Raw genomic sequence first — 27,054 nt, 5'->3', positions numbered from 1 at the left:
AGTTATGCCCAATTGGTTGATAACAGAATTGGTTTGGTGCTGGGTTTTCTTTTTTTTTATTTGGAGCTTCCTGTGTGGAAACCATCACAGATACAAACATGTTATCAATACTACACTGTCGCACACGCACAGCCATAAAGGAAGAGCAGAGGAACCAAGATTTAAAAGCGGACACCTTCGTCTTTTGCACATTTTTCAAACCGCTGATTTGTGGCATTTGCAAATAAAAACACTTTAGACGTCATTTTAACCCCAGGGCTGTAAATATGACAGATCTGCCCTCATGCAAGTTCTTTCTCTCTGGACAAAAAGAGGTGTGTCTTTCAAAAAAAAAAAAAAAAGTTGTCCCCCAACCCCTCCCACGAACTGTCTCTTAGCCCTAAACTTTGCTGGTGGTTGGGGACGTTGCTCTTGTAGCCATCAGCCTATGCTGAGGTAGACACTCACACTGTGCCGCCTTCTACCTGGCTGCGTAAATTTAACCCCGAGTCCTGCTGCTCACCTCGCTCCGTGTCTGTGCCATCCTCTCAGGTAGGTGACCCCCCTTGGCTCTTTAACATTTTTCCAGTCAGCATCAGTGTGTGGTCTGTTTCATCAGGCAATGAATGTCCCTAAATATTGAAACTTTTACTGGCACTGTATAAATACCACCACTTAAGGTCATTTATTGCCTGATTGACTACGACTTGTGAAAGATGAGGACTTTGCTTTCAGTTTCCCTCTCAGTGAAATTGACACTTTCTCTTCAATATTTCATTTAGATTTTAATTATTTAAATAATTTTGAAATGTTATATTTTTAGTCAGATTTTTTTAATTTTTTTAAACCATTTTAAAATAAGTTTGGAGCAGCTGTTCCTGACTAATGCTTTTAGCTGTCTTAGAATTACATCTGTTTTTATCTCACTGCTTCATGTTTTATGTTTGTATGTATTATATGATTGATGATTGATTGCATTAGAGGCATACTTATTCGTCTTTTGATCAGGATGACAGTCAAACCTCAAGTTAATTTATTAAGTTTCTTTATGAAGGTCATGAATGAAGATTACATTTATTTAAAATGAATTTAAATCAGAATTTAAATGTGATTATTTCCAGCACTTTTAATATCTGGATTCCCGAGTCCAGTATTCTTTGATCGGCTCTCCGTCATACGCTGTCACACGCTCCACTGATATCTGGCTCATGTTGTATCAGAGGAGCTGGATATATTTAGCATTACAATAATGCTGTCTATCAGATTTTCTCACACTTTATCGGACACTATGAGCCTCTGCTCTTTCCTCTTCTCTTTCCTCTAAAGATATGGAGCACTGCGGCCTCGTCTGTCAGTGCAGTTCCGATAATACTGCTCTGCTTCGCCACTCTGAGCTTTCACGGTTTCTGTCACACTTGTTAGTCATTTCTAAAACTGTTTGTTTTGCAAAGGGCAAAAAATGTGCTTGTCATGCTTTGTTTCCTTATCACAAGGACAAGAAATAGTCTTACAATTTTGAATATTTGCCACTAATTAAAATCCCCCCACACAAATCAGAGTTTTGTTTTTTTTTCAAAATGGCACAAAAGTGTGACAGAGATAGTTCAGAGTGAGAATCTGCTGCAAACATGACCTCAATTTTTTTTTAATCATTATTTTTAGTTGGTGTTGTGCTGTACGTCCACCCTGCACCCTCCCCGAGGACGTATATTTTTTGCATTCTTCTAACTGACACACCTATTGTAGAAAGGCCACTCGGTAACTGTTTGGTCACTACATTTATAGAGCCATTTATTTTTAGTTTTTACTTTCAGCCACAGTCAAATGAGGATCCTAGAAAAGGAAGTTTAAAGAAACCTGCTGTCGAGAGATCTTATCCTTCAAGTTACACAGGTTGTTGTGAAGAGAGGAGCAGGGTGATAGCTGATCTGCTCCAATCAGAGTTACACTGAATCACTAAGTTATTACCTGCAGTGGTCGGTTTCTTCTCAGTGTTACCAGAAATAAATAATTCACCTTGCAGTTTATGAAAATTTTTCCTGACAAGATGCATATGGCAGAAAAAGCTTTGTGGGTTTCTTATGTCCATCCCGTGGTCTTGTTGTAGCTCCAGTCTGTCCCTGTCGCCATGGATGATTCCTCAGAGCAGTCCCACTGGGTGTCCCCAGCTTTGCTCAGCTCAGACCCTCTGGCCGCTTTCTCCTCTGAGTCTGGCCTGCTGCCGCCAGGGGAGGAGGGTGAGGCCTTCTTCTCCAGCCAGGACACAGACTACACCAGCCTGCCCTCCTTCTTCTCCAACCCAAGCCACAGCCGAACGCCGTCCAGCTACAGACACAGCTCGGGTCAGTACTCCCACCCACTGCCCCCCCTATCTATAGACATCCACCACCTGAATCATGACCTGACTTGACATCTCTCTCTCTCTATCCCCTAAAGTTCGGCAGGTGTTCACCTCGCCGAGCCTCCTGGGTAACCTCCAGCTGCTGGACGGGCCCGGCAGCCACTCCCTGAGCTCCCCCTACAACCCCGCCGCCAACAGCTGGAGCAGCAGTCCTCTCACCAAGACCTCGCTGCACTCACACACCCCGACGTCCCTCTACACCCCCGGAGTCACCTCCTCCTTCACTACCTCCAGAGACGGATACCCTTCTCCGGGCAGAGACGGCAGGGAGAGCCCCCGGCTTCAGGAGGCCCTGAAGGCCGAGCGCCTGAGCCCTCTGGGGGGGTCGGGGGGCAGCAGCAGCTTTCTGAACCTGACACCTGCTGCTGGGAGCATGTACACACCGTCGTCCCACACCCACCCGCACATGCTGAGCCCCTACGGCTCATACATGACCAGTCCGCAGGAGTACAGCTCTGCTGCGCTGTACTCCAGCCCCGGGGCCTGGATCAACCCCTCCTACTCTCCTAAACTCCGCAGCAAGTTGAGGATATCCACTCCAGGTGAGGTTGCACCTCAATTAAGTGACTGTTGGGAACTTTTTCTCATATTGCATAACTTTCTACAACAGATGCATATGTGATGGAGATGTAGATTAAATTTGCCAGGTCCAAAATGAGCTTTCAGGCTTAACCTTGAAGCCAAATTTGGGGGATACACTTCCATGGCAACTGGGCAATACCTTGGTTAATCAATGAGATATCAACCACAGTGAGTAACGTCACAAAAATGTTTTTTCTTTGTATCTTTGATTCTGAACAGAGGCCAGAGAGTGTGTCAACTGCGGAGCCACAGCCACCCCCCTGTGGCGTCGGGATGGCACAGGCCACTACCTGTGCAACGCTTGTGGACTGTACCATAAGATGAATGGCCAGAATAGGCCGCTCATCCGACCCAAGAAGAGACTGGTAATGGTCCACTGATGATGGCCCTCTCCACTGGGATTAAATGAAGAATTTTTTATCGCTGTCAGAGCAACTTATAAACCCTGATTATTTCATTTTCCGTGTTTCAGATTGTCAGCAAGAGGGCAGGTACAATGTGTGCCAACTGCCACACAAGTACAACAACCCTGTGGAGACGCAACGCCAACGGGGAGCCTGTGTGCAACGCCTGTGGACTCTACTTCAAACTGCACAACGTGAGTCACTTCTCCAGATAAAATCCACAGCTGGAACTCAGCGCTTCACCCTGAATCGGCTTGAACATAAGAAGTCAGAAGGTCTCACTCTTTTCTTTCTCCTTTCTTTTCTCCCCAGGTCAACCGGCCCCTCACCATGAAGAAGGATGGGATTCAAACGCGCAACAGGAAAGTCTCCAACAAGAACAAGAAGAGCAAGAAGATGGCCATGTTGGAGCAGTACCAGGAGGTGAATCAGCCGACTTCTCTGGACGACAACGGTGGGCCCTTTTCCCTCGGCCCCGGGACTCTCCTGACCTACAGCCACGCACCGCACCTCATCCCCGCACCCTCCCCCCTGCACCCCTCTGCCTCTCTATCCTACTCACACCACCTCAACACCGGCATGATGCCCACACTGGTGTGAAAAAAACATAACGGGCACCTTTGTATACTAGGAATCAGCACACCTGCTTGCTTGCCACTTGTTTGTGTGGAACTGTACATAAGTGTTTCTACACTGGGCGCCATGTGAATGGAGTTTTATGTTTATTTTCACTGTATTGTTATTGGAAAACAACACGTTGTAGATAACTATCTTGATCGGGCCCTAGTTTGAAGTCAGACAAAAGCACTCAGCTGGGGATGCTGCACATACAAACGCATGAAGAAGGGAATTATTTCAGCTGTAAATACAAACACAAATCCGATTCGACTGCAATATCTGTGCCTCTTTTATTGTTCATGATGTAAAGTTATACTTTTCATTTTGTGTTTTATGGGTCTGTTTTGTATTTGTGAAATTTATATCAGCCTACCATTTTGAAGTCTTTTTGAAGAGAACATAATAAACGTGTGACCTATCCAGTTGGAGTAATGAAGGCTTTTGTTTTTAGAGTCATTTGAATTCTCAGTTCATCCGTTCAGCTCGGTGAACGGTCTGCAGCAAAGGCTCCTGTGTGGTGTTATTGTACTCCCCTGCTCAGGTATAATAGCCTCTTTGTACAGGCAGAGCTCCACTTTGACAGTGTAATTGAACATAGCGGCTATGCAAATCCTCGATTCCGCAGAAGTGACAAATATTCAACTAAAGTGCAACACTTACCCTTTGGTTTTATATTTAGACCAGCCCTGCCAGTTAGCGAACAAGTACAGTAGACTTCAAGTTCAAAAGCACACACACAAGGTCATGTTTGTGTTTGTTATTAGTCATCATCAGTGTTTGTGTACCCATAAAGGGGGATTTTGTCATGCATAAAATTTCCACTCTGATGTTGCGCTTGAACACAAGTTCAGAGGCTCTGCGGTGGCTGCCTGATAATAACAAGTAATAACATGTTTCATGACATCACAGCCCCTTCCAAGAGTTTTAATTCCCCCAAAAGACAGAAAGCAGGAAGCTAAAGCTGTAACACTGTTCTGAGTAATACAGTAAAGTCATCAAAAAAATACTTTAAGTTAAGGTAGTTTCATTTGTAATGATAGATCATATTTTGTTATCTGTGTATTTGAACAATTTTGGAGCCTGCGGACATTAAAACTAAAAAGTTAAATGTGGTAAATTAGAAGTGCAAAGTAGCAGATAATGAAACCAATGTGAAAGTACCACAAACTACACTTTACTTGATCATAAAATTTTATGTAGATTTTTTTCCTGACACTTTTACTTCTTCAAGTTTCATTTTCAGACATACTGGGCGACAGTGATTGTCGATATCCAGGTTATCCAGCTCACTGAACCAGATATAACTGTTTGGTTTTGGTCAAACATGCGGCCGCATCTCCGTCACTGATCAGATTAAACCTTTCAGGGAAAGTTCTTTGACAGAACAGCTAACAGCTAAAGCAAAACATGAAATGCATTAAATCCTCCAAGTGCAAGTTCCTCAGCACTTTATTTAAAAGATGATGCAGTAAACACAGCGCAGTGGTAGAGGAGTGTGTATTTGTAGTGTATTTTCTATGCAGAGCAGCAGGGCAGGGGTAGCTCACTTGGGGCTGGGGGAATGACTGATACGTTATCACTGAGGCCACAGACACCAGACCGTCCACCTGCTGCTGGTACCGCCACTCTCACACTCCCTGTCAGTTACTCAGCGAGGGGCACAGTGTGTACTTTATGTATTTAAATATGACCCTCAGAGGAGTAATGAGAAACAAATAAATGAATACATCATTATTGTCCTCTGAAGGAAGCAGATCAATGCTGTTATTGATTTGTTCCACTTATTTCGGTTTGCTCACAGCTTCTAAAAACATGGTTTGAGTTGAATCAGTCTATCCAGGTTTAATAGTCTGTGGGTAAACACACACAAACACACACAACGCTTCACTTGAGACAAAAGTGTATGATCACTAACACCACTGTGTGTGTGTGTGTGTGTGTTTTCACAGCAGATACTGTATGTGCACGCTTCAGTGCAGGCATCAGGGAGAAATAAGACTTTCATTTAAGCATATGTTTTCAGCTTCATGAGCACGACCGTGTGAACATCTGGGCACGACACCCACTCGTGACACCGTGTGACACAAACAAACACACACTCATAGTTTTGGGTGTATCAGTGATAATTCACCTCTATGGAATTTATTTTTTAATAATAAGTATCTTGTCACATTACATATCAAATAGCCAAGTAGAGCAAAGGTATCAAATTTATGATGATGCGGTAGCCTATCATATCTCCTATTTTATCTCATTATCAGTCAACCACTGTTATACTAAACACCTCCTGACTCCCCCAGGACCCCGATGATGGGATTTAGTATCAATGCCCTGTGAAGTAAGACAATAGGACAAGGGGATTTTCTGTTAAGGTCCATTTACCATATCTGCCCAGTTTACCCTAAATCACACCAAAGCAGAGAAATATTGTCATTCCCCTCAACAGAAATTAACAGAATCAGTCAAACTCATCCTGAGACAAGCAACAGGGTGTTAAAGTAAGAAAGAAAGCAAAAGTCACGAGATGTAAAAATTCAGTATTGTTTGGCAAGTGTGTCCATAATTTATACTCTTCCTTAACTGTCTATATCTGCTGTTTATCTGCTGCAGCTGCCAGCTCTGCTCTGGGGAAATGGGCAACAAATGACAGGGATAGATTAGCAACCACAGGCCTGCTCCTGTTCACTCACACAGCCATCCGTTAGTGGCCTTTTCTCTCACATTGAGCGCTTTTGTGTTTTGTTTTGTGTTGTTTTGTTTCTCTTCCATCTCAGCCTGGTTTGTCCTTAGTTGTACAAGAGACATTGAGGGACACCAGTGATTTGATAAGGAGTTGTTTTATCTTGGAGTAGGAGACGTGTCGGGATAGTGACTCAGCCCACCTCTGTGCAAAGTCACATTTTCATTGTGAGTCATTTTAAACAACTCACTTCCTGAAGGGTGAAACAGAAGCATTATGTTTTAACAGAAGACATGCCAACATAACAGTTAGATCTGCAGTGAGAATTTCTTTGGTTTTTAATGCATACAGCCACAGCATGATGTACTGTACCTTAATGTTTTTGGTTTTTTTTGCAATATCTGGTGCACAAGCACCCCCAGATGGTAAAACCACAACACTGCAGCTCCAGTTTCTCCTTCAACTGACAGTGCACAGGATGTAAAACCCTCAACACTGCAGTTCAGAGATAACAGACATTAATGTGCATGTGTGTAGTTTTCATTGTAATCTACACTGCTGATGGATGTGAAGTGAGAACATCTTCACTCTTCAGACGGCCACATCAACAGCACTGAACAGAAAGAATACAGTATGAGAAACAGACCTTTATTGTTCAGCTTCTTGTATAGTTTCCATGATAACGGGTAGGATGGTTATCAGTGAAGTTTTTGTAGTTCGATGTTCACCATATGCATTGTTTTAACTAGGTTGGATACGGAACATATTGTTTTTGATATTCTTGATGATTAGATGGATGGAGTGACTGCTGTATGTATCGGCTTCGTTTCATATGAGCACGGTGACAATTTTCTATCCATCAAAGATCCAGCTGCATGGGATCAACACACTGCATATTAAACAAATGTATTGTTTGGAGTCACAGTGTTGATATTAATAGTTTTCTCATTGCTAAATATGAATTATTCCATGAGTTAATAAATCTAAAATCAATTAGACAATTGCACCTGCGCATAACATCTCCCAAAGTAGGCCCATGTTGTCTGCTTTGGTTCAGATTCTGTCTTTGTTATATGTAAATCTGTTTCCTCTTTATCTGAACAAGACACAAGTTTGGGCTTTAAATGTTTTACCTTTCAAACCTGATGAGCAACCTGAACTGCCACTTGTTTCCACTTCACTGAATTAATTTGAATGGCTGAATAAATTTCAATCAATTAGATGGTGATTCTCTAATCTGGAGCCTGGATAGTTATTTTCTTGATGTCATAAATAAGAAATTTTGACAAGAGCACATGACAATGCTGTGACTCCTATTGAGGATATAATGCACAAGTACAGTTGATGGACTCTCTTGTATTAGACTGTTGATATGTGTGTTCATTTTTGTATGCATTGGATGTAAGAAAAGAAAAGAAAGACATGGAGTAAAACATAAATATATTTATTTTTGAAGCATGCCTTAACTCCAGTACAGCCAACAAAAGGAGCTGAGCATTACACAGTGAATAGGAAATATAACTTATATTTTCTGTCTGTTGTCAGTTTGTAAGTCATAAAATTTGGTCCTTGGATATCACACGAGGAAAAAAGAAAATAAAAAAAAGCAGTCTCTTCAAACCACCTCAGACTTTTTCCACTGGTTTTTTTTTTTTTTTTTAGCTTATCAGGTTTGTTTAAAGCACTTCCAGTCTGGCGAGTCAACAGCCTTTAAAGGACAATTGCGGGCAAATTCAACCTTGGGCTATAGTTTCCTAGTATTTTAGGTCTGAAGTTAATCTGCAGATTTTCTTTTTAATGTGTCTTGTTCTGCAGTAGTTCTGTCTGTCCTTGCATCTTCACCGCAGCGATGAACGGGAGCGGACCGATCTTACGCTGTTCAGGCTATTTACATCCCACAAAACCGCATTTTTTTTCCACAGACAACGTCAAATGGCTCAAACACACACCGAGGGGTTTGTTTACTTCAAGAAAGACGACATGTTTGCAAACGTAGCTGTAACACAAAGTCTCATGAAGTCCTGCGCGATCTTGTGAAGTCTTGCGCAAGAGCCGAGTTGACCATCTCAGTATGTTTACAGGTTGTTTGAAGCGCTCCCGTTTGTTTTCTCAACAAAAGAATATCAACTCGGCGGCACAACGTTTTTGTAGCTGTAAGAGTGAGTCTGGCAATTGTTTATTCTGCCTGTAAACACACTGAGCCGTCAACTTGACTCTCGCACGAGACTTTGTATTACAGCTCCGTTTACAAACATGTCGTCTTTCTTGAAGTAAACAAACCCCTCGGTGTATGTTTGAATAGCCATCTGACGTTTGTTGGATGTAAATAGCCTAAACAGCGTAAGATCGGTCTGCTCCCATTATACGCTGCTGTTGTTAAGCGGGGACAGACAGAACTACTGCATAACAGGTGTTATTACAAAGAAAATCTTCATATTCTTTTAGACCTAAAATATTAGGAAACTGTAGCCCCAGGTTGAATTTGCCCGGAATTGTCCTTTAACAAGTCAACAGCTCTGCTGTGTGATAAAAAACAATAAAAAAAATAAAAGACACAGGACAAAGCGGGGTGAGAGGTACAACAGCTCACCAAGCTACATGTTATGGATACTCCCACAAACTGCTGATCCACATTCTGTCAGTGCACAAGCAGACTGGGCTTCTTTGTAAACATTAACTATTTAGTTGTATTTCTGTTGGCGTAGCATTACACACGGTGTGCCAAGGAGAACGACATGCAAGCACCTTCACTGTTTCTTAGCGATGAGCACACCCATCAGCACGCCCGCCAGCACAGCCACTCCGACTAGCAGCCACCTCCTCACAGTCTCCCGAGATCTCCTTGCCTCTGCAGCGCCACGGTGCCCAAAAATCTCAGCAAAGCAGTCCTGATAAAAAAAAAAAAACAGAGAGGATTGTTATTTGGCAACCTTTTGTTTTGTTTACATCTATATATATGTATGAATACATCTAAAAAAAAACTGCTTAAATGAAATATTCAAATTAATTATTTTGATTTAATCATTTGACCAAACTGATCAATTTGATCAAAATCAAAAAGGTCAATTTTTGGTAAGGTTTTCTTTCAATTGTGTGTTATACTTTTGGATGCATTGATCCAACTTTTCTCTTATCTCTTCAACTACTTCCAATACCTTAACCCAGGATAAAAACAGTATCTGATAAAAGTGCTTTTACTTTCCCAAATTTAAAATTACTTTTGTATGTCTGCACTATTTTTAGTAGGGGACTGTTTTTTATATTAAGTATCACGAATCCAGGCATTGCTGTGTGTAATTTAAAATAGACACACTGAATTTTACAACTTTTTGGGAACTTTTTCTTATGTAAATCATATAAGCACCTGCTGTAATGCATGAATCATCCTGCTTCATAGGTTCAGTGTTGGTGCAGATTCCTATTTGTACTGTACTGAATAAAAGCTGTGTGCTGAGCTCCTCCCCTGAAGACTCACCCAGCCTCCTTGGCTCTCGATCCACGGACTGATGCGCTCATCCAGGTACATGGTCATCCAGTCTACGATGCGGGAAACCAGCTCGCTCATATTCTTCTGTACGCATTCCACACACAGCACACCCCCAAAGGCAAACAGGCCCACGATACGTCCCCAGTTGACTCCATCCTTGAACACCTCGTCCATCACACTCTTGAAGCTGTGATAGGCTGTGTCAGGAGTGATGTCAAGCTGCGTGGAAAGGTCACTAAACGCTTGCGTGTAGAGCAGCTCAAACTCGTCAGCAGAGTCCTTAAGAGCTGACTTTACAGCTTCAATGCCACCGGGCGGGGGCGTCGACGCCCCTGGTTGACCACAGCTGTCCCTGCTGTTGACCAGCAAGCCATTACTGGCAGCTGAGTTGGCCTTGTCTCCCTCAGTCCTTCCATCACCGCCCTCTGGCCTCAGAAGTGAGGTTGGGCAGTTGCTCTGAGACAGTTTGTAGCTTATGAAGAACTCCACCAGCTCTCGGGTGCTGTACGACATTGTTTCCACACTGTGAACATCCGACACACACCCAGTCTAGTCAGACCCCGAGGTTTCTCCTGCCATTCCTCCCAGTCTGTGAGCTGGACATTAGAGCTTCTTCGACCTGTGTTGCAGCTGGCAAAGAGCAGCCTGGAAGCACACATTAAGTTACATACATTAATTCATATCAGCAAACAATTTTGCAACCTGTACATTTTAACGTCCACATTAATGATGATTTTATGATAGAAAAATCTACCAGGACAGAAGTGTAATCTATCAAGTCTGTGTATTTCAGTCATTGTATATTTGAAGTAGATGCACTAACTCGGCACACGGTGATAGATAAGAATACCTACTGGGTGCTCCCACCATGATTCAGCAATCCGCTGATGCATGAACAGATTTCCCTGATGCATTAAAAATGAATGGAAACTACTGGATAACTGGGATGGTAAGGAAACGCGTTCACTAAAAAAAAGCTGCAGCAAACATTTGAGAGGAAACGTGAGCTAACAAACATTAGCCAAATAGCTGACTCGCGAAGATGAAGGTTATGAGAAGTTACATTAAAATCGTTGCGATGTTTATTTGCAAAGAAAATACGTTATATGCGCTTGGATGCCTGACTGCCACCTCTGACAGCTCTGGTTGCAAGTCACGTAGATACGAACAGTTTTAGCTTTAGGTGCTAACTAGCTGTTTATAAACAGTCCACGAGAAACGCGTCAAAAACAGGTACAAACTACATCCGTGGGACGAGTGCGAGGCGAGAATGATTGACAGGTGTACTTACAAATGCTTAGAGGACGTTTTCCCTCTCAGAGTGCAGATATGGAGTTGGTAAAGGCTGTAGATGTGCATGCAGACACAATATGGACATTATTGCAGCTGCAGACTCTGTGGCCTGAACAGTGATGCACGCTGGCGGTTGGCCAATTCTGCTACTGTACGAGCCAGAAGTCCCGCCTCCTGCTGCCTCTGCACCAATCAGCGTCTGAGAAACACCGGAAGTTAGGGGGCCCGTGAAAATGACACAGACACGAGTCTTAACGCTGGCAAAAAAAAAAAAAAAAAAGAGAGAGAATGCAGCTCTTACTATTGTACTGTAGGTTGTGAATAAAGCTGTTTTAAGCTTTATGTATGTTTATTTAACTTTTTGGAATAATTACCTCATATAGTGACGGGCTGAGAAAAAATATTGTATGATGTATGTAAGCAATTTTCTGTCCTAAGTTGTAACCATTTCCTGTAAAAACTAAAAATGGGTTCTTGGCTGTTGAGATCAGCAAATTAACTTGTTTTTATGCTTTGCAACTTTTAAAGCTCCAATAATTTCTGTACAGATAATATTGTGTCTGGTTTAAGATGACTTTCACAGACCTAATGATTGGTGCTGGAAAAAGAAACAAACTTTTTTTTATTTTATTAAACAAACATTTTTATTAAAACATGTACATAAGCAATTAGCATATCCTACACTTTCTAAATGTGAAATGACAACATGTTACAGTTCCTTGTCACAGCTGAGGGGGAAAAAAACTATGGAAGTAGGGAAGTTGGCATAACCATAAATCTTGTGTCCATTAACCAGTGAAGAACAGATTTCATGAAGAGACTAACAAAGAACAATGGCTAAAATATATACAATGTCAGTTACATATGTCATATATTTATGCACTATAATGTATCTTTTTCCCCCGTCTTTCCAACACCGGTAACAGGTTCAACATGTGTAAATAGTGTTTTCTTCACAAGTGCTATTTGTAACTGTTTGTGGACCTGTTTTTCCCCCTTCATCTTAGTTAATACACTTGAAACTGTACTGTTACTCAACCAAGGCACACTGCAAAGCAGGGACACTAACAGAAAGCCACGCAAGCATTTGCTTTTCCATCTTGCAAAGTGCTCTCCTTCTCTCTAGAAGGATCGTCACTCTTCACAGACTCTGTCTCCTCCGTCTGGTTTACTGGCTCCTGGAATTTTACATTCTCCTGTTGGTTCATATCAACGTTTCCATTCTCTGTACGTCTCTCCTCTGCCTCTGGTTCACTATCTGAGTCAATCGATATGGTCTCTGTGCATGTACTGAGTTTTAAGGTACAGTTTAGTGTCTCACATTGTTTGTTTTGGTCTGTTTTTGGAGTGCCAGACTTGAGGCCTCCAGATCTCCCCACTGAGGAACCCTCAGTCTTGCTCTCCTCAAAGATCATGTCGTGCTTAACTTTCTTAAGAGCGTGCATGTCGAAGCCGAGCAGCACAGACACCTTGTTGGTCTTGCACAGTGTCTCGCACAGCCTTTGCTTGTTTGCAAAGTCACTAGCAATGTCCGATTTCCAGAGCCATAAACTTGCAGACAGCTTTTCCTCTTCCTGAGCAGAAAGGTATGGTCGTCGGTTGAAGTAGGCTGCCAGGAAATTTTTCCTTGCCTCATATGTCTTGTGCTCATGGCTTCTTGGATCCATAGCAAGGCCATCATCCTGATTTCCAATGGAAGAGGAGGAAATCTTTGAATCCTTGGTCAGTTTTATCCTCTTGGGGTTGGATGTGGACTGCATTGGGGGCTGCCTCTTGAGAAAACCTGCCCCAGAAGAGTTGAGAGTCAAAGAAGACTTGAAGCCCTGGTTTGGTTGGTTCCTACCAACAGCTCTGCACTGCACAAGATGCAGCGTTATTGTCGAGGCCACCATGTTACTGGTGTACACTCCTAAGCAATGAATGCACTTGTACGTCATCTTTTTCTCAACAGGATGCATTGTTTGGAGCACTTGGTGTCGCTCCCTCAGATGCACGGACAAAGCATCAGCAATGGGACCTTTGAGGATGGTAAAACACAGCGGACACAGCGTCTTCCCTACTTCACCCATTACAGTCGTGGAAGGGAAATCTCTACTAAATGGTTCACTTCTCTCAATCATTGGTGCAGTTAGCGCGAACAGTGGCGAGACACTATTCTGAGCTGGTGCAGGCTGATCTTGACCATTCCCAGATTCCTTCATGTTAAAGGTGAGCACAACAAGCTGAACATTACTGGACTTATCTTTTTTGATGGCCAGGTCAAAGGTTAGTGGTGATGCACCAGGGGGTCCAACAAAGTCATCAGGGTGAATCAGAGCCACATGCTCGATGAGTTTTTCAACATTGTGGAAAACAGAGTGGCACTGAGGACAGGTGAGCCCATGGATTAGCACGTGGTTAAGCAGCGTGTCACTGGGCAGATAGCGGTTGCAAAGCAAACACTTGCTAGTGAAGTTGTGGATTTTCATGATGTACTTGGCCATTGCCCAAATTTTCTTTGCCTTGTGTGCACTCTCAAAATGAGCACTATAGAGATTTTCAGGAAAAAGCTCATTGCAAACGGTACATATCTTCCACTTCTGTGTCTGGCCTGTGTTTACACAAGTGGCATTATTTTCAGCCACAGTGCTGTTGCTTGGAACTGGGGCACGTACCTTGTTGACTAGGACAGCGGACTGAGTTTTAACAACAGGGGCCGCCGGCTTTAAATATCCAATCACTGATTGTGCTGCTTGCTCCGCTCTAAGTGGCTGGCCCCTGCCAAGCATCATGGAGGCCTTCGGAGTCGCGACTTGTGAGGTTTGAGGTCTGGAGACGATAACATTAGCATGGCCAATCATGGTGGTGACTTGAGCACCAATGCGCTCGTGGTACTCTATAACATGCTGCACTAGAGCCTCGTAACTGCGAGTGGAAAACTGGCAGCGTTTACAAAGGATGTTGTTACCATTGACTGAATTAGCACCGTTTTTGACTGATGTTTCAGAAACCATCGCAACATACGGCGAGACAATATGCTGAAAATGTTCCCTGTAAATGTGCCTTCTCACAACATTGTAGAGTGTGTCCCGAAATGAGCATTTTTTGCAGAAGTACATTGGTCTCTCCACAGTGTCTCCCTGTCTGGCAAAAATTGCTTTGTCCTTTCGCAGCCCAGCATTCCCATAGTTATGCCGTGCTGAACCGGGCACATGGAATATTTTAACATGCGTCTCCAAAGTTCTCTTGTTTGCAGTGAATGTGCAGTAGGGACAGTTGAGCAGGATTTTACTGTCAAAGATTGACCTGTGTACATTGCGGAAGTGATTCTTGTAGCCTGAGTAGTACTTGGAAGAAAAGTGGCACTCTGTGCAGCAAAATGGCTTTGATCTGTATTCCTAAAGGACATCAGAGGAGAAAAAAAACAACAATCTTAAACTAAATTTGGTGACATGTGCATAATTATTTGAAAACAGTTTGGACAAAGAAATAAGGTGTACCTGTGTTTTAGAGTATGCTGGATCCCATCCGCAGATATCAAGGCAAAGACTGCCCTTCACAAATTGCTCATCGGGGCAAAAATCTTTGAACTCCTGTGGAATTAATTTAAAATAATAATAGATTATTCAAAATAAGTGTGTGTTTGTGCACCATAGGGCATACACTTGTTTTTGAATGATCCTGAGCAAATATATTGTTAAGTAACTATTTCCTTCACACTTAGATAAGAATATTTTCTAAACAAAAACAAAAAACAGACTTTTAACCCTGCATGAATAATAATCACAAGCTGCTCCATAATGTTACATCAACTCACCTCTGCTGCCTCCTTGCAGAACTCCAAGCCAATGTCCCCAAGTGCTTTTTTCACCTGTTTCCTAGCTCTCCTGATTCTTGTAAGGTTATTCACTGGGAGTTGATACATCTCTCCTGATAAACACAAACATAACTTATTAGTCGCATGTTAACTATTCTTCAATACAGCATGACATAACGTGACACTAGTATAGTTCATTCCCAAACTAACATCGCGGACGGGGTGATTGCGATCACAATACCGGCGACACGCCCTGTCGCTTACACTAGTGTGTGTCCATTCAATAAATTATTCTGGACTTTATTTACTTGTAACGCGTATCAATGAGCTCCAGTGTCTTTATGGGCCCACACTGCTGCTGTTTCACCGACCATGCTTAGCTTTCGCGGGTTAAAAACGGCTGGTTTCATCAACATGCACACACACACAAACACAATATACATACATATATATACAAGTTAGGGAGCAAGTGTGTGTGGCATCCATGTCTAATCATTACGGGAGCATTATAGGACATGTTGTGGTTTGGTTTGCATGCTAGCGTTACTAGCATACAAAGTGTGTTAGCCTGCATTAGCCGCCGTTGCCCGCTCTCCTCAGCCTGGTCACCTACTTAGCAACGGTGCTAGCGATGCGTTAGCAACCTGGTGTTATTTATTCCTTTTCATTTCTCAGGCGAAACCCGGTCCATGCGTGTTACTCACCTTATGTTACGTTTTAGAGACCGACGTCAGACAGGGGTGGGCTCGCTACATAGGTGGCCAACAAACAAAAGGGGGGCCGTGCAGACTGGTGGTGGTGATGTTGTTCGATCCCCTCCTCGGAGCCGGTGCTGCTGATGCTCAGTTAGCAGCCTAGCAGCTCCACCGCGGCTAACTAGATGGCGGGATAACGAAGGCGGGCTAGTTAGCTGTCACATCTGTTTGGCTTGCAGCTGCTAGCTAGCTGTAGGGACAGGGCGGCAAAGAGGAGAGGAGCACATCTCCGTGAGAACAGTATACTTTTTTTTTTTTAAACAAAAGTGAAGACTGCCAGCACAGCACCACCACAATGTGCCCCCCTTTTACACACACATGCACCGGTGGCCAGGCCAGTCTGCAGCATGCGAAGCTAACGTTACCTGTTCCTCTACAGAGCCAAGTCTCAATCCAAAATGGCGACGACAAAAAGACGGAAGTCGTAGCAGCAGCGGCAGAGAGCTGAGCTGAGCTGAGCTGAGCAGAGAGGGTAGATGACCAAAAGTTTGTATTTATAGTGTAGGGCTTCAGAAATGTTGGTATTTTGCCCCCGAAATATTGAGACAGTGCGAGTAAATTTTCATCTACTTGTGCATGTGCAACGAGTAAATTTGCTGTGTGGCAGGCCAATGTTTGAGAGGATCATGGATGATGCTTTGCAAGTCAGTGTGCATCCCTAAATTTTCTGCTTGCACTCCTGAATTTAAAGTTAGGAGCCACTGTGCGCCTAGGAGGGGAAAAATTTGTCTGGAGCCCTGACAGTGGTCGTATATTGTTGCAGTGCTTTATTTTCAATCACACACACACAAACTAACATTATTGCATTATTGGAATCCAGAACCATAGATGTTTATTTAGCTACAAACACTCACAAACATTTTCACTGATTTGTTTGCTTCCCACAAATAAGCACAACTCAAAGAAAATGCTTCCCAACATTGTATTTCAGGTACAGCAGATGTAGTTGTGTCCATCACAAGAGGCAGATTTAAAGACAGATGTCACTCCAGCGGTTCCATTACTTCCAGTACAACGACGCGAGGTCCTGTCATCACCAGTCTGGTGATGGTCCTGTAGTCCAGGTAGAGCACACACTGTCCATTCACCTGGTACACAAACTGTCGCACCTGAGGAAGTTGCATGAGGTACATAGATTATGATTTTGTCTCATTTTGAGTTTATGTCTTCTTCTTCTTTCTTTTTTTTTTATCTCTAGGTGTCTAATGTGTAACAAATATCTGACCTTTACTCCAGCAGCTGCTGCCGGGCTCCCGGGGTCAACAGCCTGCACATAACAGGGAGCCATGCCTCTGACCACAAAGCCCCAGCCCAGGGCATCTCCTATCACCTGGGATCAAGGTGAGAGATTATTTACAAATTCAGTGGGGATTAATGAAATTTGTGATGTTTAGACAGTCGTTAGATCAAACGGGGAAAATAATTTGAACCAATAAGGAGCGTAATGATTAACAATAGTGGTTTCATGTTGATATTGCAAAACCTGCAGGCAAAAGCTGATTACTGATTTATACTGATTTAATGCAATCAAATCCTAGAAATGACATGAAATAAACCCAGGTTAACTCACCGTCAAGACTTTCTTGATGAACGGTGCACCAGGTGCCATTAACTCGTCACATGTGTAATGTCTAGTGAGGACTGCAAAATCATGAAGACAATTAATCAAGCCTTAATATACTAAATGGTAATACTTCCTTGATATTTGTCAATATTAATTACACACTTGCCTGATTTAGGATTGCATCTCACCACTGAGGCTGAGGACAGATGGCTGAGACTTGGAAATCCAGCAGAACTGATCTGAAGGGAATTCAAGCTGCCTCGACGCCCACTCGTAACCAGTTTCAGGTCTTTACTCATTGCCACTAATAATTAAATTAGTAGTTAGATTATTGTGCAATAGTTAACATTCACAGCAAAGTGTATAAGGTATTAAGAGGGCAGAGAATCTTTTTTTTTTTTTTTTACCAGACTGGAAAGCACTGTTGCCTTCCTGGGGTGGATTTTTGCGCACAACAAATGGACTGTCAGAGTGGTTGTCCTCTTGTGTCGACACTGCCACGCCTTCGTCATCTTCTTGCACACTTTCATTTAACAATTCAGACAGGCGGCGGCGGCGGCGAAAATTTATGCAGAACTGATAGAGTAGTCCACTGTCAAAGAAATCATGCTTCTTTGCCACTAGTGGTGGGACAGAGAGAGAAAGACAGAGCAACAGTGGAACAAGTTTTAGAATTAATGGGATTTTTCGGAAAGAGCCGATAAGTGTCTTTGCTTCCGTTTGCGAGTCCCAGGTTGCCACCGACTGATAGCAGCCAGTGTCGGCCTGCTCATTTCTAGTATCACACATCAAAGTTCAAATGAGGGCTCTCCTCACCGTGCTGAATGATGCCATGCTCCTGCAATGCACGACACAGCTCCAGTCCCCGACGTCGGCTCTCCACTTCCCCATTCTGCAGAAGCCAGTCAATCAACTGGCAGCCAGGAAAGGAGCGCTGATATGCAACGCCATGCTCCTCTCTCAGCTGCAGGATGGTGTTCTTATCCCCAATGAGACTGAGGAAGCACACACAAGACCACAGATCAGGTTTCTCATAACATAATTACCTTGGATCATTTAGACAGACTAAAGTTAGCAAGATACTGTATATCTGACAGGAGATTTAAATCCCAGCCTGTTCATCATACTGCTATGTATGTGGTCACTGATATGCACTTGAAGGTCAGCTGATCCTGCTGAACCAGGAGACTTCCAGCAAAAACTCTTACTGTTCATACAGCCGTTGTCCTCGCATGAAGATCTTCACCTCTGTGTTGAAGGGAAACGTCCCGTCATCCTTGCGGAAACGGTACAGCAGTTTCGCATCTTTGAAGACTGACCTCTTATCACAGACTAAGACAAGACAGCACACCGTTTCAAATAAGACTTAAGATCAGTGAGGGTCAAACTTTCCTTGATGTTTCCTTCTTTACCGTGATGAATGATGTCATGGTCCATGAGGTGCTGGATGAGACGGACAGCTGTTGCTCGATCTGGAGCCACCTTATGGCTCACAAGCCAGTCTATAAGCTCCTGTGCCACAAAACAGTTGGGATATGTACGCAGGTGGTAGCGTCGGTCCTTAATCAATTTCCCATCGTGAAGTCTCAACCTTCAAATGAAGATTTACATCAGCCATAATCCTAATGTACAGAATCTTATATGAAGCTTTTTGAACTGATTATACTTTCATTCTGTCTGCCCATACCTGAGTTGTTCTCCAGCAATCATGACTTCAGCCTTACGCTGTCTAGCCACTGTTTTTCTCCGAATACTGCTACTTCTTCGCTCCATGTTTGTTATCTCTGGCTGAGTAAAGTAAGTGAAGCTCACTTTTGGTTGTGATCCTTTGTGTTTACAAAATAGACTCTGAAACACACAGAGCCCCACTGCCATGTGGGATAGCTGTATATGTATATACAGAGAGAAGCATAAGGTGCATTTCTTTTACTCGTTCCCTGTCGTTGAGTAGTCACATGTCTTATTCTGAGAGCTAGAAATGAATGGCTCTGTTATGATAGTGCTTTGCTATGTGCCTTTATGGTGATGATGTTTGTGCAGCTAAAGCCAATTAATGAATGTTTTTATGTAGCGCTGGGTTTTCTGTCAACAGTCTTAACGAGGACGTCTGCACAGAAAATAGTACTTGGGAAGCATTTCGCATTCATTTTAAAATCAGGCAAAACACTTGATTGTCTATAGTGTAAGTTGATGTTATAGCTTCCATTGTTAGATCTGTTAGATCTGGATGGATCTGAATGATGCCACATTAAATTGTAACCAAAAGGAAAACGTAAAAGGCATCATATTGGTTGTGTGGCAACATAAAACCAAAAAGACTTGTTCTGGTTTGTTTATACCCAGTGTTGTAACCAATGACACAGGCCATGTAAGTGTGCAACACAAAAAGAGACTATTTGCCCTAAATTCAACCTCTCAGTCACTCTCTTCTGTCCAGTTGCCTGTTAACTACCATTAACTTTAATCACCCGGTCCATAAGTCCAAATATTTAAGTTCTTCTACGATCCCATAGCAATACTTTAGCTCTGACGCCCATTATATTGGTTACATTAGTGTATGGAAATTAGGGCTGCACGATACTATAGATATTGTGATTTGCAAAATGTACTGTGCTGTAATTTTCAGTGTGGTTCGGAGGTGTGAGCGTATGTATGTTGTGACAAAATATTATGTTCTCAGTAATGCAATGTAATGTGCCATCCGGCTCTTGGCATCCTCTCATTATCCTACACGTAAACTATGCCACATACAGTGACCTTGCTGTGTGCTGGCATACATCCTAATGTGTGTCCCTGGGCCATCCTCACTCAGTCACACTGTCTCCTCTTTTCCGCTGTTCCCAGCAACAAAAACAGCCCCAAAACTGTTCCCTGCCGTTTTCGGGCAGTAATTTCTATTGGTTTTGGCTCGAGTCCTCTGTCTTGTCAGTGAGAGCTGTCACTATCTTTGGAGTAAGCACGGCCTGAGAGGGCAACCTCAGGGCAGGAACACTGGTTAACCCTTTGATATCCTGTGCAGTTGTGTCACCCCAGGACAGCGCTAGGGGTGAAGATGCAGACAGATGCCTGCATGTGATGTTTATTCTATCAGAGGTGTTGCTGGGCTGCTTTGATAAAACCTTCAGCCTCTTCTGTGGCCGCTGGGCCTACTACAAAATCAGCAGGTGTCTAAATGCTCTTCCTCAGACGTTTTGACCTCCGTGTGAACATATTCCACATAGCAGCCTACTGCACAGTCATGCTCATAATACAGAGGTCCTGGCACTGTATATGTGCAAAGATGGATGATAGAGCAAGGCTGGGAACATCCCAAAACCTCTTAAGGTCTTGTGATTTGATATGACCTCTACTGAACACTCAGTATGTTAGTTTATGTATGAAACATGAGTCTCAGTTCACTGACCACAGAATACTTGCTCACATGTTCACGTGATGTTTGAGGCTTCAGAGCTTTATGAGGATACCGATACAGAGATTCCTGTAGTGTAGACTGGTGGCCACAAGGTGTCAGCATGTACCAGTGCACTAACTAAAGGAGCACACACAAGCCACAATATTAGCCCATTTAATGAATTGTCTTGTAGCCTCCTTTCTGTTGTTTACATGGAATCATGCAGTAGTAGAAACATGCCAATGTAACATCGGCTACACCAACCAACATGAAATACGTAGCTTTAAATTAAGTTAAAGACAGAAACAGGAATTCAAATGGTAGCTAAGTCATATTAATAAAGATTTGTAGACAAAAGTAACACCATATGTCTAGTGGATCTGCTTTAAAAAAAAAAAAAAGAAGAAGAAGAAGAAAAAGAAAAAAGATAAAGTTTACTGCCCAGAGAAGTGTGGGTGTGTAAGTATTTATTGGACTTTATCACCCTGTGATACATTTAAAATGTAATATAGAAGACAGATCAGATAAGGAAAAAAAATCATTTTCCAGAAGAGAATATATGCTGCTCTGCATTTATAGGTTTTGGTCAGATGATCCTCACGAACAGCTCGTGGGACAGACTCGTAGCAGCTTTTATGCAAATCGCCCTCTTCAGCGTGTTTTCATTGGAGAGCAGCGTGGAGGTGTAGTCGGGAACGCGTGACATCATGCCAATGCAGCTTTATGAAGAAAGTGCGCTTCTCCTGACCAGGCAGAGGTGCGTCCAGTCCTCTGGCACACAGTCAGTGGACTTTTTAGTTTGAAGCTTTAGAGCTCAGAGAGCAAACAGGCTGCGCGGTGCAGAGTCAGCCCTTCGGTACAGAGTTTGACAGGCTGGAAGCCCTCTACGCACCCAGTTTTTTTTCTCCCACCACTCCTGAGCTGAAATCAAAGTTTGGATTTACTCTCATTTTAGAGTGAGTGCGCTTTCAGTCCGCATGAAATAGCGCTGGACATCTGGAGCTATTTGAAGAGACTATTTTGGCCGTTTTACAGGCTATGACCGCCGAGGCACATTCACATTTGGGACTGCAGAAAACCCCCATGGATTTCGTCAGCGACTTTGACTTAATGAAGTTCGGTGTGAAGAAGGAGACGATGCAGGGGATAGACCGCTCCTTCATCGGGCCGTGCAGCCAGCTCCAGAGACCAGACTCGGTCTCCTCCACCCCTGGCAGCACACCTTGCAACTCGGTACCCTCATCGCCAAACCTCAATCCAGCTGACCAGAGAAATAACCCCGGGGGAGACCAGTTCTGGATACCCAACAACGGGGGTTACCCTCAACAGATGTACCCCCAAGCGTTTGGCCTGACACCCGAGGACGCAGTGGAGGCCCTCATCAGCGCCACGGCGCAGCAGGGACACCCGACTGCGCCCCACAGCCACCACCCGCCACCTTTCCAAGCTGATTACGAAGGTTACGGCCACCTGGGTGATCCTGTCCAGCACTACCAGGGAATGCCGGGTCACACCGACATGCAGGGCATGCCCAGCAGTCACTGCCAAGACCCCTATCTCAAAGATGACATGGGCAGCGAGTGCCCCGAGTCGCCGGATGACCAGCAGGTCCTCGGTGCGCACCATCATCTCCAGCAGCAGCACAGCCGCCACGACAGGCGGTCCAACGCCGACCTCCCCTTCTCAGATGACCAGCTGGTGTCCATGTCCGTCAGGGAGCTCAACCGGCTTCTCAGAGGCCTCAGCAAGGACGAGGTGATGCGTCTGAAGCAGAAGCGCCGGACCCTGAAAAACAGAGGTTACGCACAGTCCTGCCGCTACAAGCGCGTCCAGCAAAAACACATTTTGGAGCACGAAAAGACGAGTCTGGTGTCACAGGTGGAGCAGCTCAAACACGAACTCAACAGACTGATGCGGGAGAGGGATGCATACAAACTTAAATGTGAGAAACTGTCCGGTGCTAACTGCTACCACGAAACTGGGTCCACTAGTGACAACCCTTCCTCACCCGAGTATTTAATGTGAGTTTGTTGGTTTCCTGCAGAACTGATTGTTTTCCATAGGGAGCCATTTATATTGACAGCTCGCCTTGCTCCTTAACAAACAGTCCCGTGGATTCATCAAGTTTTAATTAATGTTGGACATGAGGATGTGGCTGAAATAATTGTAATAGATTCAATAAGAGTTATGAATGGAAAATTACTATGAATCATGCATGCAGGACATGTATGAGATGTTTTTATTTTCTACAGGCATTATACTTGAAATCAGAGAATATTCCCTTTTATTGATAGGCTACACAACTTTAATCCCTCTGCATCAGTTACTGCTCAATTTTTATTTGGATGATTTTTGCTTTGCTTAGTCTTTGTAGCTCAAATAATATTTTATGTTCAGCTTCCTTCAGATAGAAAACCTGCTGAAAAGATTGATGCTACAAATGACGTTCATATTATTTTTATGAAACTGATTCTGCCGGACAGATGTGTACCTTATTTGCTTTTCTTTTAAATATAATATACAATTATACAAATTGTTTTTCATCTACTATGTTTTTCATTCATTATGGATCAATAAAACTATTGTGACTTTTTAAAATTGTGTCTCATCTGCTGACGAATTCCTCTCCTTTAGAAAAAAAAAAAGCTTTGCATGCACGGTTTTCGTTGCAGTTTCCATCATGGCAGTGTTGTTTGTCATGTGTCTCAGACCCATTTCAGCATTTTTTATAACCATTTTCACATAATTAAAACAAAACTTGCAGTATATCATGAAATCAGATACATATAACATGTTTTTGGAGCACCCAACATAAAATTAGGTTATTGAAGTAGTTAGTAGATGTAACGTAAATGAGGAAGTACATTTGCAGACAACAAGGCTACCAATCATAAATCCACTAAAGATCTCTATTTTAATATTACATTATGGCCCTTTAACATTTGAAGAGATTCACGGTGTTCACAGTGAAGTAACATCTGTTCATTATCAAGTATTTTACTGGACAGCCGAAAGAACGAGAACAGTAACAGTCAGAGTGTATTTGTTAGTTTGCAGCTGAATCAAAGGACGTACGGCTTTCTCCCCTTCTCTGACCTTTGCCCTTCATGGAGTGCTGCTTCCTGTGGGACCCCGGCATGTGAAAGCACAGGGGGGCTGACTGGCAGGGGCTGTGGGGCACAGATAAAATGGAGTGGAAATCAGGCTTCCCCTCTGCTCTCTTCCTCAGACGAACAGATCACCTCTGCATTCATTAACAGAGGAAAAGAGAAACAACAACCACGGCACACTGCTGGCCGCTCCTCTGACGCCTGCACAGGAATCTTTTCACTTGATTTTTTTTTTTTTTTTAATCCTCAAACAAATTTCCTCAACACAGATCATTCTCAGTTCAGGACTACAATAATATTTTGATGACCGTAATATCTCCAAGGCCACTGCGATAATGAGTGATAAGTGGTCACATTGTAAATTCAGTTTATAACCTCCGTGATGGCAGAACATCTCTGTGAGTTTTTCACTGTCAGAAGAGACTTTCTCCCTTTTCCCTCTTTGCCAGAGTTCAGCCTGGCAGGTGGCTCGGTTAACGGCACCACCTTTAGCCTGGAAACCAGGTTCTCTTTTCAAGTGTGACCCCTGACAGTTTTGACCTCACCCTCTGTTGAGGGAAAGCAGCTCTAAAATCACACCACAGGTGCAAAAGCACTTTCCTTCTCAAAACAGGACTAATCCCTGAAGGTCGGCCGGCTGCGTTGGGAGCGTGTGACGAAGATGACTGTGTTTCTGTTGCAGAAAATAACCAGGTGGTTATAGCACAGAATAATTATTTTCCATATATTTTAAGTCGTCATTAATAAGTTCCTCTTATATATTGCATGAGACTATATATACAGGCACAGGCAGGTTTAATTTTAAAATGAGGTTTCCTCTCTTTTCTCATGAATATACGCGTTAACAGTAAACCTCCTCAAGTCACTGCTGCCTCAGTCTCTACTGGGAAAATAATAGTTTTAAATGCGTTTATTTAAATCATTTATTAATTGGCTCTTTGTCATAAATCAGTATCACGTCCCATGATGTCATGATATCATTTGTAAATGACACAATCAGTTGAGAAAGTAGCCCACAATTATACGTTTTACTCCGAACCGACGTCGCAGTCTATGTACATTTGCAGATAAAGAGAAACGGTTTGCATTTGTAACGTATACTTGCATACATTTTACACTGTACATCGTGACATATTTTAGCAGTGTGTTTTTTTAAAACAGAACATTTCTTTGTTCTGTGTCACATGTTTGTGCACTTGAATGCATCATATGTGGATTTTCAAGCAACGGCGGAATAATACAGTAGAAGAGTTGGCGAGGAGAGTGGTTTGTGGAACTGTGTGACAGTGTGCAGGGTGCCATTGTAGAAACGATTAGCCAGCTCTTTTCCCTCGCATGTGATAGGCTGCTGGGCCTGATGTGGGAGCCTCACAGCCCACCACCCTCCCCCTCTCCTCCTCCTCCTCCCCGCCACCAACACCCCAAGCCCACAACGCCTGAGGCTGGCTACTGAGTCAGCAGGAGGGAAAGGTGTCTGCACGGCTGTGGCATCAGAACAAGAGAGAAAGCAAAATAGCTGGAGAAGGATAAAGAGCGGTGAAAATGGTTCAGAAAAGACATGCTTGCGTTTTTTAACAGATGGAGAGAGGAAACGACTGCAGAAAAAAAAGACAGAACCAGATGATGAAGCAGGTTAAAAAGGAAGCATCATCCACTAATTTATTTTAAAATCTCCACTGCAGATGCCTCTTTGTTTTGCAGACACTAATAAGACAAAATGTTCCCTCTAAATTTAACTGTGACACTTTCACACGATGAATAACACTTATGAATGAGTGGTTGTTTAGTGAAAACACTCAAACAAATACGGTGCCAACCTCTTGGCTGAGTCCTGGACTTAGCCAAGGCCTGGCTGCATCTCAGACAGCGGACACAGACAGAGGAATGCTGCAGACACTCACCATTGTGTGGGGAGAGGCAGAGGAATGCGGGCTGCCAGGCTACGTACACTGACACCAATGAACACAGCCAGAGGCCTCGAGCCATGAGGGAAGGCCGGGCCACAGTCAAACATCACTCACCACTACCATCTGTGATATCATACCCATCTCCCCCGGACCGCTTTGGTTTGGTCCGGGTCGACTGTCTCCTCACCACGTATCCTGGTGAGGAGTTCCTGACTGTAGGAGATTAGGTAGATGAAGGCCGAGTAAATAAGAAACAGTTGATCAGCTGAGTAAATATTCTTTTGTCTTGAACAAACCCTGTTGATCAACCAGTGAATTTTACATTCAGAATAATGATTGTCACTAATCTTCTGTGGCTAAATGTCAACTGACCAGACATTTGACCCCCAATAACAAGCCATTTCCAGCCCCAGCCAGTTCTTTCACCGTTGTTTTGCAACAGTGAAGTGTCTCATACTGTGTGATAGTCTGTAAGAGTGGCTTCACGTGAAGTGCAGAGCAGAGATTGGGATGGACGGCAGGATGGACGATGGGCTTCCTCTTTCACTTCCTATATGAGGGTCCAGTCAAGTGACTCTTTGTGAGAGTGTTTGGTTGTATGTCGCAGGAAAGCACAGCTTCGATGGCTGTGGTTTCCGCTCAGGATGTCCATTCGTTTCTGCGTGCAGTTGTGACACTCTGAATCATGCAGTGATCACACACGCACACAGACGTCTCCATGGACATGGCATACATACACACTCGCAGACATGCGTATGCAAATATGGAGATCTGTGCGTATGTGCAATTTCCACACTTTCTACTTCTCTGGCACATGTTTTTTTTTTTAGTATATAAAATCATGTGATTGTGACAAATAATGTTCTCGTCGCCAGTGAATCTTTTTCTTTCCCGATCACCTTGGCTCCTGTGTGAACCATAAAGTTATTTCTCTCCACGTTGCCACACTCTGAAACATTCCATGGTAATTATGATTGTACTACTGGTAATGACTCAAGTTATCACATGATTGTGTCTGCAGGACCCAACAGAGTGGATTAATGTGTAGCTTCAGAACTACAATAAAGCTTGTCCTGCTATCTTATTG

General features: G+C 43.4%; 6 protein-coding genes across 9 annotated transcripts in view; 3 read left to right on the top strand and 3 right to left on the bottom strand.

Annotated features, from left to right (window-relative positions):
• Positions 1 to 404: 404 nt before the first annotated feature.
• gata1a (GATA binding protein 1a) lies at positions 405 to 4,524 on the top strand. The gene is made up of 6 exons (XM_083971129.1): positions 405 to 531; positions 2,087 to 2,321; positions 2,416 to 2,922; positions 3,182 to 3,327; positions 3,435 to 3,560; positions 3,679 to 4,524. Exons 2-6 carry the CDS (start codon positions 2,108 to 2,110, stop codon positions 3,964 to 3,966), a joined length of 1,281 nt encoding a protein of 426 aa, XP_083827255.1. The 5' UTR covers positions 405 to 531; positions 2,087 to 2,107; the 3' UTR covers positions 3,967 to 4,524.
• A 3,607-nt stretch (positions 4,525 to 8,131) lies between these two features.
• On the bottom strand, positions 8,132 to 11,569 carry LOC310986526 (bcl-2-like protein 1). The gene is made up of 3 exons (XM_083972462.1): positions 11,443 to 11,569; positions 10,140 to 10,796; positions 8,132 to 9,552 (listed from the first exon to the last, which is right to left on the bottom strand). Exons 2-3 carry the CDS (start codon positions 10,662 to 10,664, stop codon positions 9,412 to 9,414), a joined length of 666 nt encoding a protein of 221 aa, XP_083828588.1. The 5' UTR covers positions 10,665 to 10,796; positions 11,443 to 11,569; the 3' UTR covers positions 8,132 to 9,411.
• Positions 11,570 to 12,196: 627 nt separating this feature from the next.
• adnpa (activity-dependent neuroprotector homeobox a) lies at positions 12,197 to 16,381 on the bottom strand. Of its 3 annotated transcripts, XM_083971001.1 has the most exons (5): positions 16,361 to 16,381; positions 15,945 to 16,185; positions 15,241 to 15,353; positions 14,924 to 15,016; positions 12,197 to 14,821 (listed from the first exon to the last, which is right to left on the bottom strand). In XM_083971001.1, exons 3-5 carry the CDS (start codon positions 15,346 to 15,348, stop codon positions 12,509 to 12,511), a joined length of 2,514 nt encoding a protein of 837 aa, XP_083827127.1. In that variant the 5' UTR covers positions 15,349 to 15,353; positions 15,945 to 16,185; positions 16,361 to 16,381; the 3' UTR covers positions 12,197 to 12,508. The 3 variants fall into 3 exon arrangements, with proteins under 3 accessions (XP_083827127.1, XP_083827128.1, XP_083827126.1); XM_083971002.1 differs by lacking the exon at positions 15,945 to 16,185 and having other exon boundaries at positions 16,361 to 16,366; XM_083971000.1 differs by lacking the exon at positions 16,361 to 16,381 and having other exon boundaries at positions 15,945 to 16,299.
• A 556-nt stretch (positions 16,382 to 16,937) lies between these two features.
• The window catches only part of zhx3a (zinc fingers and homeoboxes 3a), a 45,757-nt gene continuing 35,640 nt past the window's right edge, over positions 16,938 to 27,054 (top strand). The window contains exons 1-3 of one of the 2 annotated variants that reach the window (XM_083971074.1): positions 16,938 to 17,059; positions 17,235 to 17,336; positions 17,735 to 17,846. The gene's annotated coding sequence lies outside the window, so the exon portion shown is untranslated. Of the gene's footprint in view, positions 17,123 to 17,231; positions 17,337 to 17,734; positions 17,847 to 27,054 lie in introns of both variants that reach the window. The other variant, XM_083971075.1, reaches the window with a different exon arrangement.
• LOC310985476 (DEP domain-containing mTOR-interacting protein) lies at positions 16,979 to 19,462 on the bottom strand (the record flags this gene model as incomplete). Its single annotated transcript, XM_083971082.1, has 9 exons — positions 19,247 to 19,462; positions 18,972 to 19,150; positions 18,768 to 18,891; positions 18,376 to 18,554; positions 17,967 to 18,179; positions 17,720 to 17,863; positions 17,566 to 17,636; positions 17,221 to 17,325; positions 16,979 to 17,104 (listed from the first exon to the last, which is right to left on the bottom strand). The coding sequence occupies exons 1-9, from the start codon at positions 19,432 to 19,434 to the stop codon at positions 16,979 to 16,981; spliced, it is 1,329 nt and encodes a 442-aa protein (XP_083827208.1). The 5' UTR covers positions 19,435 to 19,462.
• mafbb (v-maf avian musculoaponeurotic fibrosarcoma oncogene homolog Bb) lies at positions 21,429 to 23,493 on the top strand. Its single transcript, XM_083971518.1, has one exon. The coding sequence runs from the start codon at positions 21,989 to 21,991 to the stop codon at positions 22,973 to 22,975; it is 987 nt and encodes a 328-aa protein (XP_083827644.1). The 5' UTR covers positions 21,429 to 21,988; the 3' UTR covers positions 22,976 to 23,493.

The sequence above is a fragment of the Trachurus trachurus genome (genome assembly GCF_905171665.1).
Source record: "Trachurus trachurus genome assembly, chromosome: 5".
Classification (NCBI taxonomy): Eukaryota; Metazoa; Chordata; class Actinopteri; order Carangiformes; family Carangidae; genus Trachurus; species Trachurus trachurus.
This window is presented reverse-complemented; position numbering and strand designations above follow the sequence as displayed.

Excerpts from the sequence above, each read along its gene's own strand:
- gata1a (XM_083971129.1), top strand. The coding sequence starts at position 2,108 with ATGGATGATTCCTCAGAGCAGTCCCACTGGGTGTCCCCAGCTTTGCTC. Across the intron at positions 2,322-2,415 it reads CAGCTACAGACACAGCTCGG|TTCGGCAGGTGTTCACCTCG; the intron begins GTCAGTACTCCC and ends TATCCCCTAAAG. Across the intron at positions 2,923-3,181 it reads GTTGAGGATATCCACTCCAG|AGGCCAGAGAGTGTGTCAAC; the intron begins GTGAGGTTGCAC and ends GATTCTGAACAG.
- LOC310986526 (XM_083972462.1), bottom strand. The coding sequence starts at position 10,664 with ATGTCGTACAGCACCCGAGAGCTGGTGGAGTTCTTCATAAGCTACAAA. Across the intron at positions 9,553-10,139 it reads TCGAGAGCCAAGGAGGCTGG|GACTGCTTTGCTGAGATTTT; the intron begins GTGAGTCTTCAG and ends TTTTTTTATCAG.
- adnpa (XM_083971001.1), bottom strand. The coding sequence starts at position 15,348 with ATGTATCAACTCCCAGTGAATAACCTTACAAGAATCAGGAGAGCTAGG. Across the intron at positions 15,017-15,240 it reads TCTGCAAGGAGGCAGCAGAG|GAGTTCAAAGATTTTTGCCC; the intron begins GTGAGTTGATGT and ends TTAATTCCACAG. Across the intron at positions 14,822-14,923 it reads CAGCATACTCTAAAACACAG|GAATACAGATCAAAGCCATT; the intron begins GTACACCTTATT and ends GATGTCCTTTAG.
- mafbb (XM_083971518.1), top strand. The coding sequence starts at position 21,989 with ATGACCGCCGAGGCACATTCACATTTGGGACTGCAGAAAACCCCCATG.